Source organism: Rhinatrema bivittatum, chromosome 8 (assembly GCF_901001135.1).
Source record: "Rhinatrema bivittatum chromosome 8, aRhiBiv1.1, whole genome shotgun sequence".
NCBI lineage: Eukaryota > Metazoa > Chordata > Amphibia > Gymnophiona > Rhinatrematidae > Rhinatrema > Rhinatrema bivittatum.
The window spans coordinates 228,174,310-228,190,248 of NC_042622.1; the positions used below are offsets into that span (position 1 = coordinate 228,174,310).

Below are 15,939 nucleotides of genomic sequence, written 5' to 3' on the forward strand. Positions count from 1 at the left end.
CAGGATAAGGGACCAAGATGAGTCTTGGCTTCAGGCATGAGACAGGGAACCAAGACGAGACTTGGCTTCAGGCATGAGGCATGGGACCAAGGCAAGACTTGGCTTCAGGCGAGGATGTCCCTCCAGAGGCTTGCGCTGCAGACGAGAAGACAGGCTCATGCCACGAGGTGATGAGACACGACATGGCATGCCAGAAGACGTAGCAATGAGGAACCATGGGTCCAGGAAGCAGAAGCGGAGACGAGGCATCAGGAAGGAACATCAGGAACATCATGCAACTTTAGGAAGACCATGGAATATCAGGAGACCACGGAACATCAGGGCAAGACGAGATAATCCAGAAGAGACCAGGAACATAAAGAACGATGAGGGATCCCACGAAGAACAGGAAATAGCAGGAGCGAAGACTAGAAGTCCTTGAGAGGAACTAACTCCTTGCGAAGGCAACTACAGACTGGAAGCTGAGCCCTTAAATAGGGCTGAAGATCAGGAAACGCCCTGGCAGGAGTTCAGGTGAGCACAGGACATATCCAGCCGCGGGCCCTTTAAATCTGTGAAGGAGGTGCAGCCCGCGCCGTAGGAAGACAGGAATAGGACGTTGTGGAGGACCATGGCCAGCAGCCATGCTGCAGGAGCAGAAACCAGGCCTCTGCGCAGGCCCCCAATGAGGGAGGCGGCTTCCCTGCCACTCGCGGAGACTGAAGAGCGGCTCCTGCCACAGGAGATGTCGGCGTCTGTGGTCTTCAGGCCGCGAAGATAAAGATAGCATCGGCGGCAGTTCCAACCGCGAGAGGGTCCCGGTAACAGCGGCTCCATGCCGTGCTGAAGAATGCCAAAGTCTGCAGTGATCTCGTGGGCGGCCAGTTCATCCTTAAGGGCAGGAGACAGTCCCTTGAGGTAGAGTGCCCGCAAGCAGTCTTCTTGCCAACCTAACTCAGTAGCTAGTGTTCTAAACTCCACTGTATATTCAGCGAGCAAGTGCGAGCCTTGACGGAGGTGGAGTAGGTGGTGGCCAGTGACCGCCTGTCAGCCTGGGTCCTCGAAGATACATCAGAAGACGGAGATGAACTGAGGGAGCTGGCAAAGGATGACGTCGGAACGCTCCCAAAGTGGGGAAGGCCATGCCAATGCCTTCCCCTCCAGACACGAAAGGATGAATGTGATCTTAGTTGCTTCATCAGTAAACAGCGAGGGTTGCAGTGAAAACTGCATATAACATTGATTTATGAAGCCTCGACAAAGGCGCGGATCCCCATTAAAACAGGGTGGGGGAGGGCCAATGGTGCCCATGAGGGCAAGGTATGGGTAAGACCCCCTGAGTTGGCCATAACAGATTCCTCCAATTGAGAACGTAGCTTTTCCACAGAGGAAGCCAATGTTTCCAGGACCTGTTGTTCTCGGACACAATTAGCCAGACCAGGGATGGCCTGCAAGGCAGGAGACTCCGCCAAGTCCATGGCCTTGGCAACCTGTTGCGCTGGAGGTGGACCCTTGGCCTGGTGCAGGATTGGTTCAGCCCTCTGGTCGGACCCAGAGAGCACCTGCCACCAGGAGGCGGAGCACACAAGGAGACAGAGGCTAACTGGAGCTTCACCAATAACAGTCTGGGGTTTCCGTAGGTTGAGGCCTTGGGTACCCGGACCGCCTGGATTTAGGTGGGCCTCTGGTTGTCTAGCGGAGGGGTGTGCCCACAACGAGCAAGGGTGCACGGCTGATGCAGAGTGAATGGACTAGACCCGAACTGGAAGCTCCAGAGACCTCAGTGAGGCAACAGTTCAGGAAGGTTCTCCAGGCGAGACAGGCAGTGCCTGCGGGTCTAGTCAAGTGGAAGCCATGGTTAGGTTCCAAGCAGGTTGGTCTGATGGTCACAGTAGGCCAGAAGAGAGTGTCCGAGTGAAGCGCAAGGGTCAGAGCCAGAGTATCAGTCCAGGAGAAGTCAGGCAAAGCAGGGGTCAATACCAGAGTCAGTCCGAGCGTAGTTAAGGCAAGCGAGGGTCGGTTCCAGGCAGCAGACAAGAGAATGGTCAGACAGGCAGTGGTCAGTTTCAGGCGGCAGGCAGAGAATGGTCAGGCAGGTAGTGATCAGTTCCAGGCACCAGGCAAGAGAATGGTCAGGCAGGCAGAGGTCAGTTCCAGGCGGCAGGCAAGAGAATGGTCAGGCAGGCAGAGGTCAGTAACAGAGGTCAGTCCGAAGTGGTACTACCTGAGAACGATACAGGAACACACGGAGCCACTGGGAATGAGGAGATGGTGGAACAAGGAGACACAGGAACAGGAAGAGGCAAACTAGCACACCAACGGTGTCGACCCGATTGCCAAGGCAGGGATCAGGAGACTGAGCCCTGCCTTATATACAGGGCTCTGGTGATGTCATCTGAACGCGCCTCCCTCGGGTTTCCTGTGCTTGTCTCTTTAAAAGAATGGACGTCGGCCGCGCACGCACCTAGGGGCAGGGCTGAGACGACCAAAGATGCGGAGCCCCGTCGGGAGCTCTGCTACGAGGCCTGCAGGGATGAGGACGCTGAGGAAGGCCATGGTGAATGCCCGGGACGCTGGGGGTTAGCGGCAGCAGCCAGGCCAGCACTTGTGGAGGGCAGCACGAGGTGAGCAAGCCCGGTCGTGGCACCTACGCGACCGGGATGCACAACAGGATCTTCTTGTTGTTTGGGTATTTGCCAGGATCTTGTGGCCTGGTTTGGCCTCTGTTGGAAACAGGATGCTGGGCTTGATGGACCTTTGGTCTGACCCATCATGGCAATTTCTTATGTTCTTAATAAACACTTTTAATATTACTTATGCTGGATAATTATTATTTTTATGTTGTTGTTTTTTTTATTAATTATATATGTTCCATTGTGCCTGCTCCAAACTAAGAGGGGTGAGTAATAAATACTTTCAAATAAATAAAATAAATTAATAATTAGTGTTATGGCCGCCGGCCGCAGCGGTGCGCAACCGGGGTCGGACACTCACCCGTGCCGTCGGGCCGCTCCGGAAGCACCTGCAGGAGCAGGCAGCAGCCTCCAACATTCTCCTCGCGGCCGTTGCCGCTGCTGAATCCTGGCCACGTTGTCAGCCTGCCTTCCTGCTGACTCCTCCCCCGCCGGGCCTCCTAGAAACGCGCGCGTGGCTGCTGCTGCTGCTGCTGCTGCTTGGATTTAAAGGGGCCACGACAGGAAATGGTCATAGCCCCTCCCTGGGACTCCTTCCTAGTTTCCTGTATTTAAGGCAAGGTCTGCTCCTCAGACCTTGCCTTGGTATCTTGGCTCCTGGTCTGGTGTTGTTCCTGAGCTCCGAGTTCCTGTTCCTGCCTTGTTCCTGTTCTCCGCTGCCTGTTCCCCTCTGTCCTGTTCCCGTCCTCCCGGTCCCAGCTCCTGCTTCTCCTCTCGTTGGACGGATTCTTCTGGCTTCAACCCCTGGACCGGCTTCCGACCATTCTTCTGGCTTTGACCCTTGGACCTGCTTCCGACCATCCTTCTGGCCTCGCCCCTGGACTGGCTTCCGACCATTCTTCTGGCTTCGACCCTTGGACCAGTTTCTGACCATCCTTCTGGCCTCGACCCCTGGACTGGCTTACGACCTGCTGGAGGTGCCAGCTGTCTGGATTCCACGACCTGCAGGAGGCGCCTGCGTCCAGACCTTTCTCCTGTCCTCAGGGGTTCACCTAAGTCCAAGCGGCCCGGGTCCCTACGGGCTCCACCCAGGGGGATTGCGGGCTTCCAGTGGTGAAGTGCCTGTTGGCTCCTGTTTTATCTGGCCTCGCCTTCCGACGGTGGGGACCCAAGAGGGTTTTCTCTCTCAGGTAGCGCCAACTCTACCTCAGACAAAGGGTCCACTTTCAGATCTGTAACAATATGCAAATAAGTTGGAAAATGTATGCGCAAATATCTTTTATTATTAGAACTTATGTACGTAACTGTTGGTCTAGACAACAGTGACCCTAGACCACCCCTTTTTTTACACATGTATTTTGTTCCTGTGTTATTTCACACCTCCCTGGGAAAATATTGCAGCGTTATTTCTTCTCACAGAAAAATTTTATGATAAAATAGCACGGCAGAGACCAAAAAAATTCACAATGGCAGCCCACCTCACATGAAGTTGCCATTGTTTTAAAGAACCCCAAGGCCCAAAAAATATCTACTCCAGGGGTTTACTGAGACCCCTGCCCACCCACCACCGCTCTTTTTCACAAGGCAGCACGACCCAAAAACTTTACAAAAATAAAATACTGCACAAGGCAATGTCCTGCTCATCTTCCCAAATTCCTCCCGTTTATAGAAAATACCGCACCAACCAGATACTCCTACTCCCAGCAGAAGACATCCCCAGAGAAGTTGCAAAGGTTCTGCCAGACAAGAACAGAAAACTAACAGAGAGTATGTTGTTGCCTACTCTGAAGGTAATTGACCTAATCATGATCTTGGTTGTACAGATTATCTAATACTGGGTTAATGACCAGGAAGTGAAATTTCTTGGCTTCATCATGTTTTGGCTGTGGTGGTGATTTGGAAACCAAAATAGATAATTGCCTTCGGTTGTCTTAGCTTTGATTTAGGTTACTGAAGGGCTGAAGGCAGCACCAGACCTCTATGGGGGAGTGAAGTCAGCTTTGAACTTTTCTTCTCTGTCTCCTTCTGCTGGTAGGGGGGACATAAGCCATTTTTCTGGACTGGTCTGGCAGGACTAAAGGAAAGAAAATTAACAGGTAAGTTTAAATTTCACCTTGTTTCATTAGATTCTGCACTAGAGCATTATATTAACATAAGGACTCTATTATAAGATTGTCTACCCAGCAAATAAGCATTCTTCATATGCTTGAAAGCTGAAAATTCCCCCTTCCTCATGAGTCCTGCTTTGGTTCTTCCTACAAGGTAGTGATCATAACTTCCTTCCGCTGCATGCAATATGTGTCGTGCACCTGCAAATCCTTGTTCTTTCACTGCCCTCTCCCCCCATCCTGCAGAAAAGCAAACAGTGATTGTTTTTTCTTTCTTGGTTGCAGAACCGAGTTTTATCCACATGGACATCGTGCGGGAAAGCGAGAATAATCCAACTGGAGATGATGACAAAATATACGTGTTCTTCAGTGAAACCGCAATTGAGTTTGAGTTCTATGACAAATTACTGGTGTCAAGGATTGGTCGCGTCTGCAAAGTAAGTGTCCGAGCCACATTCCCAGCTTCTAATAATGAGTTATAGAGGTATAGGTAGAGTGCCTTTCATCCTAACATGCTTTAGTTATAATATTTCATATGTAGGGCATCAATTGTAATACTTCATAAGTAGGGCCACCTCTGAGATGGGACATCTAGCTACCAGTATCTTCTAAAAATTGATATCTGGAAGGTTACGTGATGTGAGCAGCAAGACGTGTCTTGCTTCGCTCCAGGGCCCCTCTCCTCCTAATCCATTTGATTGCTTGCCTAGCCAGGAGCTAATGCGACTGACCAGGTATGCCACTCTTTTACCACCTATCCGTGATCCCCTTTGTGTGTTCGGCAATACTTTGCACATCGGATGGCCGCAAAACTGTCCCGAAAAGAGAAGGGTCGTTTGCCTCCCAAGATGGCGTCGAGCAGCAGCAATCAACCCTCTCCGGCAGCCGGTAATGGAGACTTTAATGATGTGACTGGCACCATTCTCCAGGCCTTGGATAACAAGATGGGTGCTATTCATGAGCGCTTCGACACTCCAATCCCTGCTAGCGGCGAACACCACCAGATGGGGGAAGTGGAAACACATCTGATGGATGTAGATGAGCAGGTAATCCTTAGAGTACTGCCTTGACACCACATTGGCTTCTTTAGTGAAGGCGTTTGATCAGATTGAGGACCTAGACAATCGGTCCCGGCGGAACAACACACATTTTGTCGGACTGCCGGAATCTATTGCGGATCAGGACCTTCGCTACACACTGGAAACCTGGCTTCCCCGTGTGCTGGATCTGCCTGTCATGTAGTGGCCTATCAGTATCGAACGTGCACACCAGCTGGGCGGTTGGCCCTCTGATTTAGGCCGCTCTCGTCCCGACAGTGCAAGATTCTTAATCTTCCTTCACAAGGACGAACTTTTATGCAGCTATCGAAAACAGAGAGCACTGAAATTTGAGACTGCTTCAATTTTACTCTTTCCTGACTATTCTGCCACGGATTCTGCAAAGCGGAGAGGGTTTGCCTCGGTGTGCTCCCTGCTCGTGAAGCACCATGTCTGATTCACTTTGCAGTTTCCAGCGAAGTTGAGAGTCACATTTCAAAATGCCTCCCACACATTTGTCTCAGCTGCTGAGGCCCAGACCTTCTTCCATTCTCGATTGCGAGATCTCAATGCTCCTGCAGGAGCAGTGGACTGATGTTTTTTCCTGACTCTTTGGATCTGCGCAATAGGAGCTCTCTGGCCTACTTGGAGACTTTATGTGGGCTATAGTGTGTTATGCTATTCCTGTTAATGTGTCTTCATATTCTTTTGCTGGTTTGTACATGAGAATGGTTGTTTACTATCTCTATGACTGTACCTTTTGGGAGTGGGGCCCTGTCACATAACTCACACGAACTCTCTAGCTCTTAGCTAGCATGGGTATTAAAGAAGGGAATTTGGTTGGGGGTTTTTTGTTGATTTTATATGGGGGTGGGATGGGATGTTTGTGGGCAGTAGAGGGGAATGTGGAGGTTTCTTTACACTATAATGGGATTCCGGAAGGCATGTGGGTTTATTTTGGGTTCCCAAATTCTCTTCAATTCTCTTTGTTCTGTATGGGACTGGGTCTAGGCTGGGGGTCCGGACCCAATATATGTTTAAATATTGTTTCTCTGATCAGGATTCTTCTCATTTCTTGCTATGATGGTTCCTACTCTCCATTGCATTACTTGGAATATTGGGGGCTTAGGTTGTGTCACTAAACGCTATAAATGTCTTCAGGCTTTGCGAAGGTGGGATGCCCAAGTAGCTATGTTGCAAGAGACACACCTAGTGTTCAATGCTGCTCCCCCAAGGGGAATAGCTAGCAATTTGTAATACTCCGTAGGCGGAGTTAATGATCTATAGTGGGTTGACTCCTGCGGAGTGGCAGTCTGTGATACCGCACTAGTAGTGTAAGGAGTAAACACTAAATGGAAGTTGGTGAATCCTTGGGCCGATGGCAGATGAGAGCAACCCCAGGAGGATATCCTGAGAGGGACCACCGGCTAGGCTGGAGTATGGAGACAGACACAGATAGTTCTTTATTAGACAGAAAGTAGAACCACCAGAGGTGGCAGTAGTGAGTTGATATGCCCGGCAGGGCTGAAGTCCCTCGGATACTGGAACTGCGATCTCTGGGTTGCTGAGCTGTAAAGAGAGACTATAGATAGTGAGTAGACAGGGTATGCAGATGATACATTCACACTTGTAGATATCTTGTAATGGCTTCAGTGCAACAGAGAGTCTTCAGTATATTCAGGAACAGGAGCCATAGGCGAGTACTGGTTCCTATATGCAGTCTGGAATAAGAACTCACAATATCTGTGTATGAGGTGGCTTCTGTAATAGAAGAGAGTCTTTGGAAGGTTTTAGGAACATAGGCCCTCGTGGAACGAATACCGGTTCCTATCTGTAATAGAACTCACTATGTTCACGTCTGCAATCGCTTCCAGGTAGTCAGGAGTCTTCTGAGCATTCAGGGACGTAGGCCCTCAAGGAGCGAGTACCGGTTCCTATCTGCAATCTGCAATAACAACTCACGATCTCCGTACCTGAGATATCGTCTTAGACTGAAGGGAGTCTTGGAGATTAGGAACATAGGCCCTCGTGGAGCGAGTACTGGTTCCTATCTGTAATAGAACTCACTATGTTCATGTCTGCAATCGCTTCCAGGTAGTTGGAGTCTTCTGAGCATTCAGGAATGTAGGCCCTCGAGGAGCGAGAACCGGATCCCGTCTTAGCAGTCTGAAATCAAAAAGAGAGAGCGGAGCCCCCGAGGAGCTGGTGCTCCTGGGATAGTACAAGAAGGCAGAGTAGCTTGGGCAAATCGTAACCAGGAAAAGTAAGATTCGAGTCCTTGCTAACTCGATTCGTAGTAGCAACAAAGACCCTTTTAAGTTGGAAGCGGATGACGTCACTACGGAGGGACGCCCCCAAGGTTCGCACCCTTGCCGGTACAAATTCTGGAGTGCGCACGTGCCCTTACGACAACAGAAACATGGCGGATCCACAGCGTCAGGCCAGCCTGGGGATTCTGGGAGATGTGGCAGGGAGACACCGCGGCAGACCTGGAGTGAGTCGCCTCACAAGTAGGAAGGGTGGAGCGAGGGCGAAGAGCATGCACAAACGCAACACCTAGATGCCCGACAACATGCTAAACTAACAAAACAATGGGTGGGGAAGGTGTACTCAGCCTAATCAGGTATTCACAAGATAGGGGTTGCATTATTAGTTGGAAAACAAGTCCCCTTTTGTGAGTCTAAGGTGATTTCAGATCCTGCAGGGCGCTAATTAATAGTGGAAGGTACAGTTTTTGGACACCCTATAGTGTTTTGCAATATATATGCCCCGAACACTTATGATCATGCTTTCTTTGTGCGCCTTGCCACCTTATTGTTGTTGTATACTGACACACCCTTGATTGTAGGTGGTGACTTTAATTATGTCCACGATAGACATCTTGTCCGCTCCTCTGTTAGTGGTGGACCCGCAATTAAGTCTGGTTAGAGGTATTGACTTCCTCTGTAAAACTCTGGAGCTCGTTGATAACTGGCGAGTATTACACTCAAGGGACCAGGAATATACACACGTCTCACGGGCACACCATTCAAGTTCCCTTATTGATTACCTTCTGATTAGTGAGAGTTTAGTTGCTCAGGTCCAGGACGCACAAATTGGTCCCCTTATTATTTCTGATCACGCTCCTATGTCCTGGGCCTCAGATCTGTAGACGGTGATCGCTTTTGGCGGTTTCCCAAATATCTCTATTCCAATTTGGGGTTTCGTGCTTCTCTTACCAAACAATGGGAACTATTTTTGGAGGCTAATGCATCCCACCAGGACTCCCCCATTTTGTTTTGGGAGTTCTAAGGTCGTTCTACGTGGGGTTATTATCTCGTATGTTGAGACTCGTAAGAGAGCTTTAACTCTGTCGATACTCGCCCTTGAAAAACAACTTTCCACTTTGACGCGAGCAATGGAAACAGACCCCACCCCAGCGCACACAATCGCTTTCTCATCGGCCTGAGACTCGTTAAATACTTTCTTGCACCAGCGGGCAAAGAAGGGAACCATGTACTATAAATTTAAGCTCTATCAATTTGGTAATAAGATAGGGAAGCCCTTGGTAAATCTGGTGAAAAGATGGACAGGAACTAAATTAATTCCAAGTATTAAGGATGCTAAGTGGGTGTTGGCTACTTCTGACAAAGCAATATGTCATATTTTTAGAGACTATTATCAAACCTTATAGACGGCACAACCGGTAGAGGAGCAACTGATCCAGGCCTATCTGCAGTCTGTCCCTCTCCCTAAAGTATCTGCTGAACAATTGGCTCAACTGAGTCAATCTATACAGCTACAAGAAATCATTGATGCCATTAAATCCACTAAATTATCCAAGGCACCAGGACCAGATGGCTTTCCCTCAGAATTTTATAAACTCCTGGCTTCACAGATAGCCTTACCACTGGGGAAATGTTCAAAACCTTAACTGAATCGGGAACATGAATGTCGGTATATAAAAGTTCAAAATAAATAAATAAATAAATTAGCACCAAAAAAGGCCATCATCACAGTATTATCTAAGGAGGGCAGAGATCTGCAGCTCCCCAGTTCTTATCGCCCAGTCTCTCTCCTAAATTTTGATGTTAAACTCCTGGCCAAGATCCTAGCTACCCAACTGGCCAAGATTATTCCTACCCTTATTGGGTCAGATCAGGTAGGGTTTGTCCCTGGACGCTATAGTAAAACTAATGTTTGTAGGCTTCTGGCATCTATGGAGTGGAGCCATCGCTATCGGATGCAATCTCTACTGCTCAGTTTGGAGGCGGAGAAGGCCTTTGATAGGCTAGAATGGCCCTTTTTATTTCACACTTTATAGGCCTATGGTTATAGAAGGTTTCTTTGCCAACCCTATTCATACATTATACAATAAGCCTATAGTAGCCCTTTATGTGAATTGTTATCTCTCTGAAGACATTTTCTTGGCCCGCAGGACACAGCAGGGCTGCCCCCTGTCCTCTTTACTTTTTATAATAGCCTTGGAGCCCTTATTATGTGACCTACGCAGTAATATTGTCATTCGAGGAGTTGTCATAGGGGAGGGAAGGTGCTTAGCCTCAGAATTTAAATTATCAGCTTTTGCTGATGATATATTTTTACATTTAACAGATCCCATGCATTCCCTTACAGAATTGCTTAAGGAAATTTCTTGTTATGGCTAACTAGCTGGGCTGAAGTTAAATCTAGACAAATCAGAGGCACTGCCCCTTTCCTTGGCCACCCAACAACTCTGGGGAATGGATTTCCCTATGTGCTGGGTTTCAGGCACTAGGGGATCCTCCTGCACACCAACCTGACTTGCATTTATCAGACTAACTTTAACAAATTGCTTCATACTATGAGCTCCCTTTTGCGGTACTGGCAAGAGTTTCTCTTATCCCTTGCTGGTAGAGTAGTTCTTTTTCAAATGTTTATACTACCTAAGTGGCTTTATTTTTCCAAACTTTTCCTTGTACATTACTGGCCAGAGACCTACGGCTCTTTCATAGGGTGCTTAGGACTTTTCTTTGGAAGGGGAGGAAACCTCGCCTCGCCCTTACAAAATTGAAGAGCAAGTGGGATACTGGTGGGATAGGGCTTACCGACATTAAATCTTGTAATTTTGCCTCCAATCTACGCCTAGTGGCGGATTATTGGATATCAACTATTATGTTCCCTTATCCATGGAACGTAGTTATTTAGGGTCCCTTAGTCCAGGAGCAGGCTACACTCAGCTCTACAGACCTTCCCTGATCTTTTGAGATGTAGTGTCTTGGTCACCCCTCTTCTGCATGCTTGGCATCAATTATGTTTTTCTCTACAGCTTCGGCCTTCTATTTCACAGTTTTTACCTCTCATTGGGAACACTCAATTTCCACCTGACCTTCATTCTCGAGTATTCTTATCTTGGGTTTCTTTAGGTGTTCAACTGATTGTGCATTTGTTAGATGATGAGGGGCAGGTGAAATCTTTTCCCACCTTGCAGGCAGAATTCTCTTTAGATAGTAAACATTGCTTTCAATACTTACAGGTCCGTCACTATATACACTCTTGGGGGTCCGAGACTGGTCCCACTCAACAGGGTATTTTTATTGGACTTATTTGATTTGGGGGACCCAGCTCGTCTTACCATTTCTTTTTTGTGCAAACAGATTTGGGGACATAGGACCAAGAACACTCATGAATCATCAATGCAGGCGTGGGCTGGTGAATTAGGGATTCTAACCACTGGGGATCACTACACCAAGTGTTTCTGCAGACTTTGCTTTATCACTAGCAGGATGGATTTGAGGGAAACCCAATATAAATTTCTGACACTGTTTTACTTTTCGCAGAAATTAGCACAGTGTAAGTGTAACCAAGCTGAGGGCACTTTGGGTCATTGCTTTTGGTCCTGTCCCTGCGTTGCTGCATTTTGAAGCGAAATAGTGCATTACATATATACTGTAACGAAAACCAAACTGCCTCTTTGCCCGAAGGTGGTGGTGTTTGATTTTCTGTCTGGGGTAGCAGTGGGGAAACCCTATGTAAGATTGTGGATTCATAAAGTGCTTTTATATGGGAAAAAGGTTATATTGCAAAACTGGGTGAAGGCTGATCCTCCCACGTTGCCACAATGGCGGAACTTAATTCACAAAATGTGTCTTTTTGAGAAGTTTGTTGAACAAGTGGACATTACAAAGAAGACTAAAATCTTTCTTCAGATCTGGGACCCCCTACATTCACTCACTTCCTCACAAGGTGCGGAGTTTACTCCTGAATTACGTTTTTGGGACTGCATCTTTGGAACTCACTTGAGGACATTTTAGTAGCCTTCTGGGGGGGGGGGGGAGGGTTAGATAAATGAGCAGTTGAGGTTTTGGTATTGTTGGGGCACTGGGCAGTGTCACCCAGTGTCCCAAATTGTTGTTTTCTGCTGTGTTTGAAAGTTTGTATTGGATAATCAATAAAACAGATTTACGTAAACATAAAAATTGATATCTGAAGAAGGGAGTTAGATGGTTTCCAAGGTTCAAGAACTACAACATCTTTGGATGATTTTTGTGTTGGTTTGATTATGCTGAGTACAGTTCCTGTGAAAAATCAAAACATGCTTCTGACTTTATTTACAGGGTGACCTTGGAGGAAGACGCATCTTGCAAAAGAAGTGGACCTCGTTTCTGAAAGCCACCCTCATCTGCTCTGTTCCGGAAGCAAACTTCCTTTTTAATGTCGTTCAGGATGTGTTTTTGCTCAAGATGGAGGACTGGAGGGATACAGTTTTCTACGGGGTGTTCACACAGCAGTGGTAAGGCGGTGCATGACCACATCTAGCTCGTTACTAAGTGAAGGAAGCGGCTTTAAAAATTACTTATCCAGCTATAATTTAGACAAATAAGTAGCTGAATAACTTTTGAGTTATCCATCTAAATGGCTTTTGAATATGAACCTTGTTTCTTCTTTGAGTGGGCACTGAACACTCATTTGAGGGCAGGGCTTATTTCACTTGAATTTTGTTCACTGTTATTCCGTATTTTGATAATTTTTATTATATATCATGTGATGCAGCCAGGCAGGATGTGGAAAAAGTTCAGCTGTGTTGAATAAATCTGCACTTGAGGTACAAGGGTAATTTCTGATGACACTTTTTTATTCCCCTTTCCCAGGGGAAAGCTGGACATCTCTGCTGTCTGCACATTCAGCATGGAAAGAGTTCAAGAAGTGTTCTCTCGAGGGAAGTACAAGGGGCCTGTGACAGTGGAGCACTCCCACGTGAAGTGGGTGATGTACAGTGGCGAGATACCATCCCCACGCCCCGGAGCTGTAAATACCCAGCTTTTCATTTCCCTTCCACTAAACAAAAGCCAGCAGGCTAGCTTTTAAAGAATTAATTTCTACTTGTGTACAGATTCTCTTATATATAGCTTAGTACTGCATCACTGGCTCTCACAGGGAACCACTTTTAGGGCTGGGCATTTCATTTGGACCAAATATCTGAGTTCAGTTTGCTTGTGGCAGTGCCATTTCTAGTCCACTATTGACAGCAGAAAAGTAGTTTTATTTCTTTTCCTTTGGGCTGCTTATATAATTTTCTACCAGCCACTGGTTATGGTTGTGTTGCCCCTTTTGGTAATTACAGCTGCCACAAGATAACATTGTGTCCACAGCTGCCATATTCATGTTTTCCCCATTTACTCCATTTACTTTCACTTGAAAACACACATATTAAGAACTATTGATTATAGCTCAGAGGAAGGGGAACGGATGGGCCAAAATCCTTGCCATGATTTTAGAATTTGAAGTGATTTGATTGACATTATTATGTCCCTAGTGCATCAACAAAGTTGCCCAACGGAATGGCTACCGCAGTTCTCTGGACTTGCCCGATAAGACCCTGCAGTTTGTAAAGGACCACCCTCTCATGGATGATAGCATCAATCCCATTGGCAACAGACCCGTCTTACTGCGAAGAGGCTCCAACTATACCCGTATCGTCGTGGACAGAGTCATCGGCATAGACAATCGCACCTACGATGTCATGTTTTTAGGAACTGGTGAGCACAGGGCCAAGGGTTTTACTGCTACACCAGTCCAGACTAATGGGTTGTTCCTTCCTACCAGCAGATAGAGAGCACATCTTTTTCTGTGATGGCATCAGGGCCAGTGGAAGCACTAGATGAAGTAGGCGATCGGGATGTCTATTCAATAGGTCATACGTACATTCATTTCGGCAGTATGTGCATACCTTGCGGACTTAAAATACACAAGGGTGTTATTTGATGTGCCTGCTGTACTGAAATATTCTATTGGTGTTTTGAAAATTTGCATTTTTAATTTTTGGATGTTCTTCTTTTCATCAGCTATTTTGTACTAGCCGCCCAATATTGGGTGGAATATTGGGGAAACACCAGGAGACGTTCCTGATGTTTACGGACATGCGTTTCCTGAATGAACGCAATGTCTGCTTTTTGTCGCTGCAGCTCTCTTTTGAGAAGCAAGCGCTTCCTGGGCGTGTTCAACCCCTTGACATTAAGCGAGATTACCCTAGTCGCCATTTATCCCATATACAAGAAAAAATTGCAATGGCACAATATTAGATTCTCGTTTCTTAATATGTGCTCTATGTAAATGCCTTACCGCCAGTTGCCCGAAGCATACCCCACTTCCCCAGTGAAATCTCAACCCCTTCCAACCCATGTGTAAAATTCTATGTGTCCCGGAGCAATCACCATAGGTCCTAAAGTATCCCTCTAACATTCAGCAGGATACTTCACACGAGGAGGTCGCATGTATCCGGTGCCAAAGGATCATCCCCTTCCCCAGCCCATATAGTGAAAGTATACATATATCAAGGCTAACATATAACCCACCCTGATAATAAATTGCAAGAGACAATACCCCATCTGAGACCCAAAGAGGAGTATAATATATTGTTAGACAAACCGTCCTTAAAGTATGTAATGTCCCATAGCCGCTACCAGTTTCTTGCCAAGTGACTTGTAGAAAGAATGCGAGTCCATCCAGCACAGCTCAGTACTTCAACCTTGGTCATTCAGCGTGGAGCGGTGGTTATCTGATTGCCGCCGAAGTCTCTTTCCCCCTTTGTCTGCCCTGTGCCAGCGCGGTGCTGCGTCATGCTTCAGGTTGGCCGACGCCATTTTGGGAGCTTGAAAAGAAGTTGGCAGTTGAGCTTTAGTGAAGGCCTCATATTCCTCCGCCATGGTTTTAACGCTGTACGTAGTTCCTTGAATCTGAAAGGACAGTCCAAATGGGTAGGTCCAGTGGTATCTGATGTTATTGGCCCTCAGATTAGAGGTAACATCCCGTAAGTGGTATCTCTTCTTCAGCGTTACTGGGGCAAGATCTTGAAAGACAGATATTGTATGGTTGTGCCATTTAAGTTCCTTCTGCCTTCTAGCTATTGCATACAGTTGTTCTTTCAGAGTCAAGCTGTGAAAGCACAGCACAATGTCTCTCGGTCGCTGAAGGGACCAATGGGAAAGCGGGTGTGGCAATTTAAATAGGGACATTTGTTCCTTTTCGAGACACGTGTATAACTGTTGACCCGGACGGTCAATAAGTGTTAGTAAAAGGGATCCTATGCAGGAAACCAGTGATGCTCTGTAATGTTTATGCACCGAACCACTATTCCCATGCATTTTTTCAAAAGCTAGTCCAACTAGTGGTGCCGCTCTTGCATGCTCCCCTGATTTTGGGGGATGACTTTAATTGTGTAATGGACACTAGTCTTGATAGGTCGATTGCCCTATTTATGCTCTGCCCTGGATCTTATAGATAGCTGGCGAGCGCTACACCCCCTTGACAAGGAATTTACTCATATTTGTCGAGCCCAAGCCACCCAGTCCCGCCTTGACTATTTATTAGTAGATAGGGGGACTTTTTACAAAATACAGGACATCCATATTGGGCCAATGGGTATCTCTGACCATGCACCAGTTTGGTTGGACATGGAGGGCTTTGGGCCTGAACTCCTCTCATTACCATTGCCGTTTCCTGAAATTTCTGTATAAGGATCAGCAGTTTCGCGCCTATCTGAAAAAGAAATGGCAGGATTATGTCTCCTTTAACTCCGCACACGTTGACTCACCTGTTTTGTTTTGGGAGACTGCAAAAGCGGTGTTGAGGGGGGACATTATCTCCTATGTGGCATCTAGAACTCGATCTCTGACAATAGAAATACTAGCCCTTGAAAAACCGATTATATGCTGCTAAGTGGCG

General features: G+C 47.2%; 1 protein-coding gene across 4 annotated transcripts in view; it reads left to right on the top strand.

Annotated features, from left to right (window-relative positions):
• LOC115097807 (semaphorin-4D-like) overlaps window positions 1-15,939 on the top strand; it is a 197,562-nt gene that overhangs the window by 131,896 nt on the left and 49,727 nt on the right. For all 4 annotated transcript variants that reach the window (XM_029613886.1, XM_029613887.1, XM_029613889.1 and 1 more), the window contains 4 exons: window positions 5,006-5,157; window positions 12,333-12,508; window positions 12,867-13,023; window positions 13,532-13,754. In XM_029613886.1, the coding sequence (XP_029469746.1) occupies window positions 5,006-5,157; window positions 12,333-12,508; window positions 12,867-13,023; window positions 13,532-13,754 (708 nt within the window). The remainder of the gene's footprint in view (window positions 1-5,005; window positions 5,158-12,332; window positions 12,509-12,866; window positions 13,024-13,531; window positions 13,755-15,939) is intronic.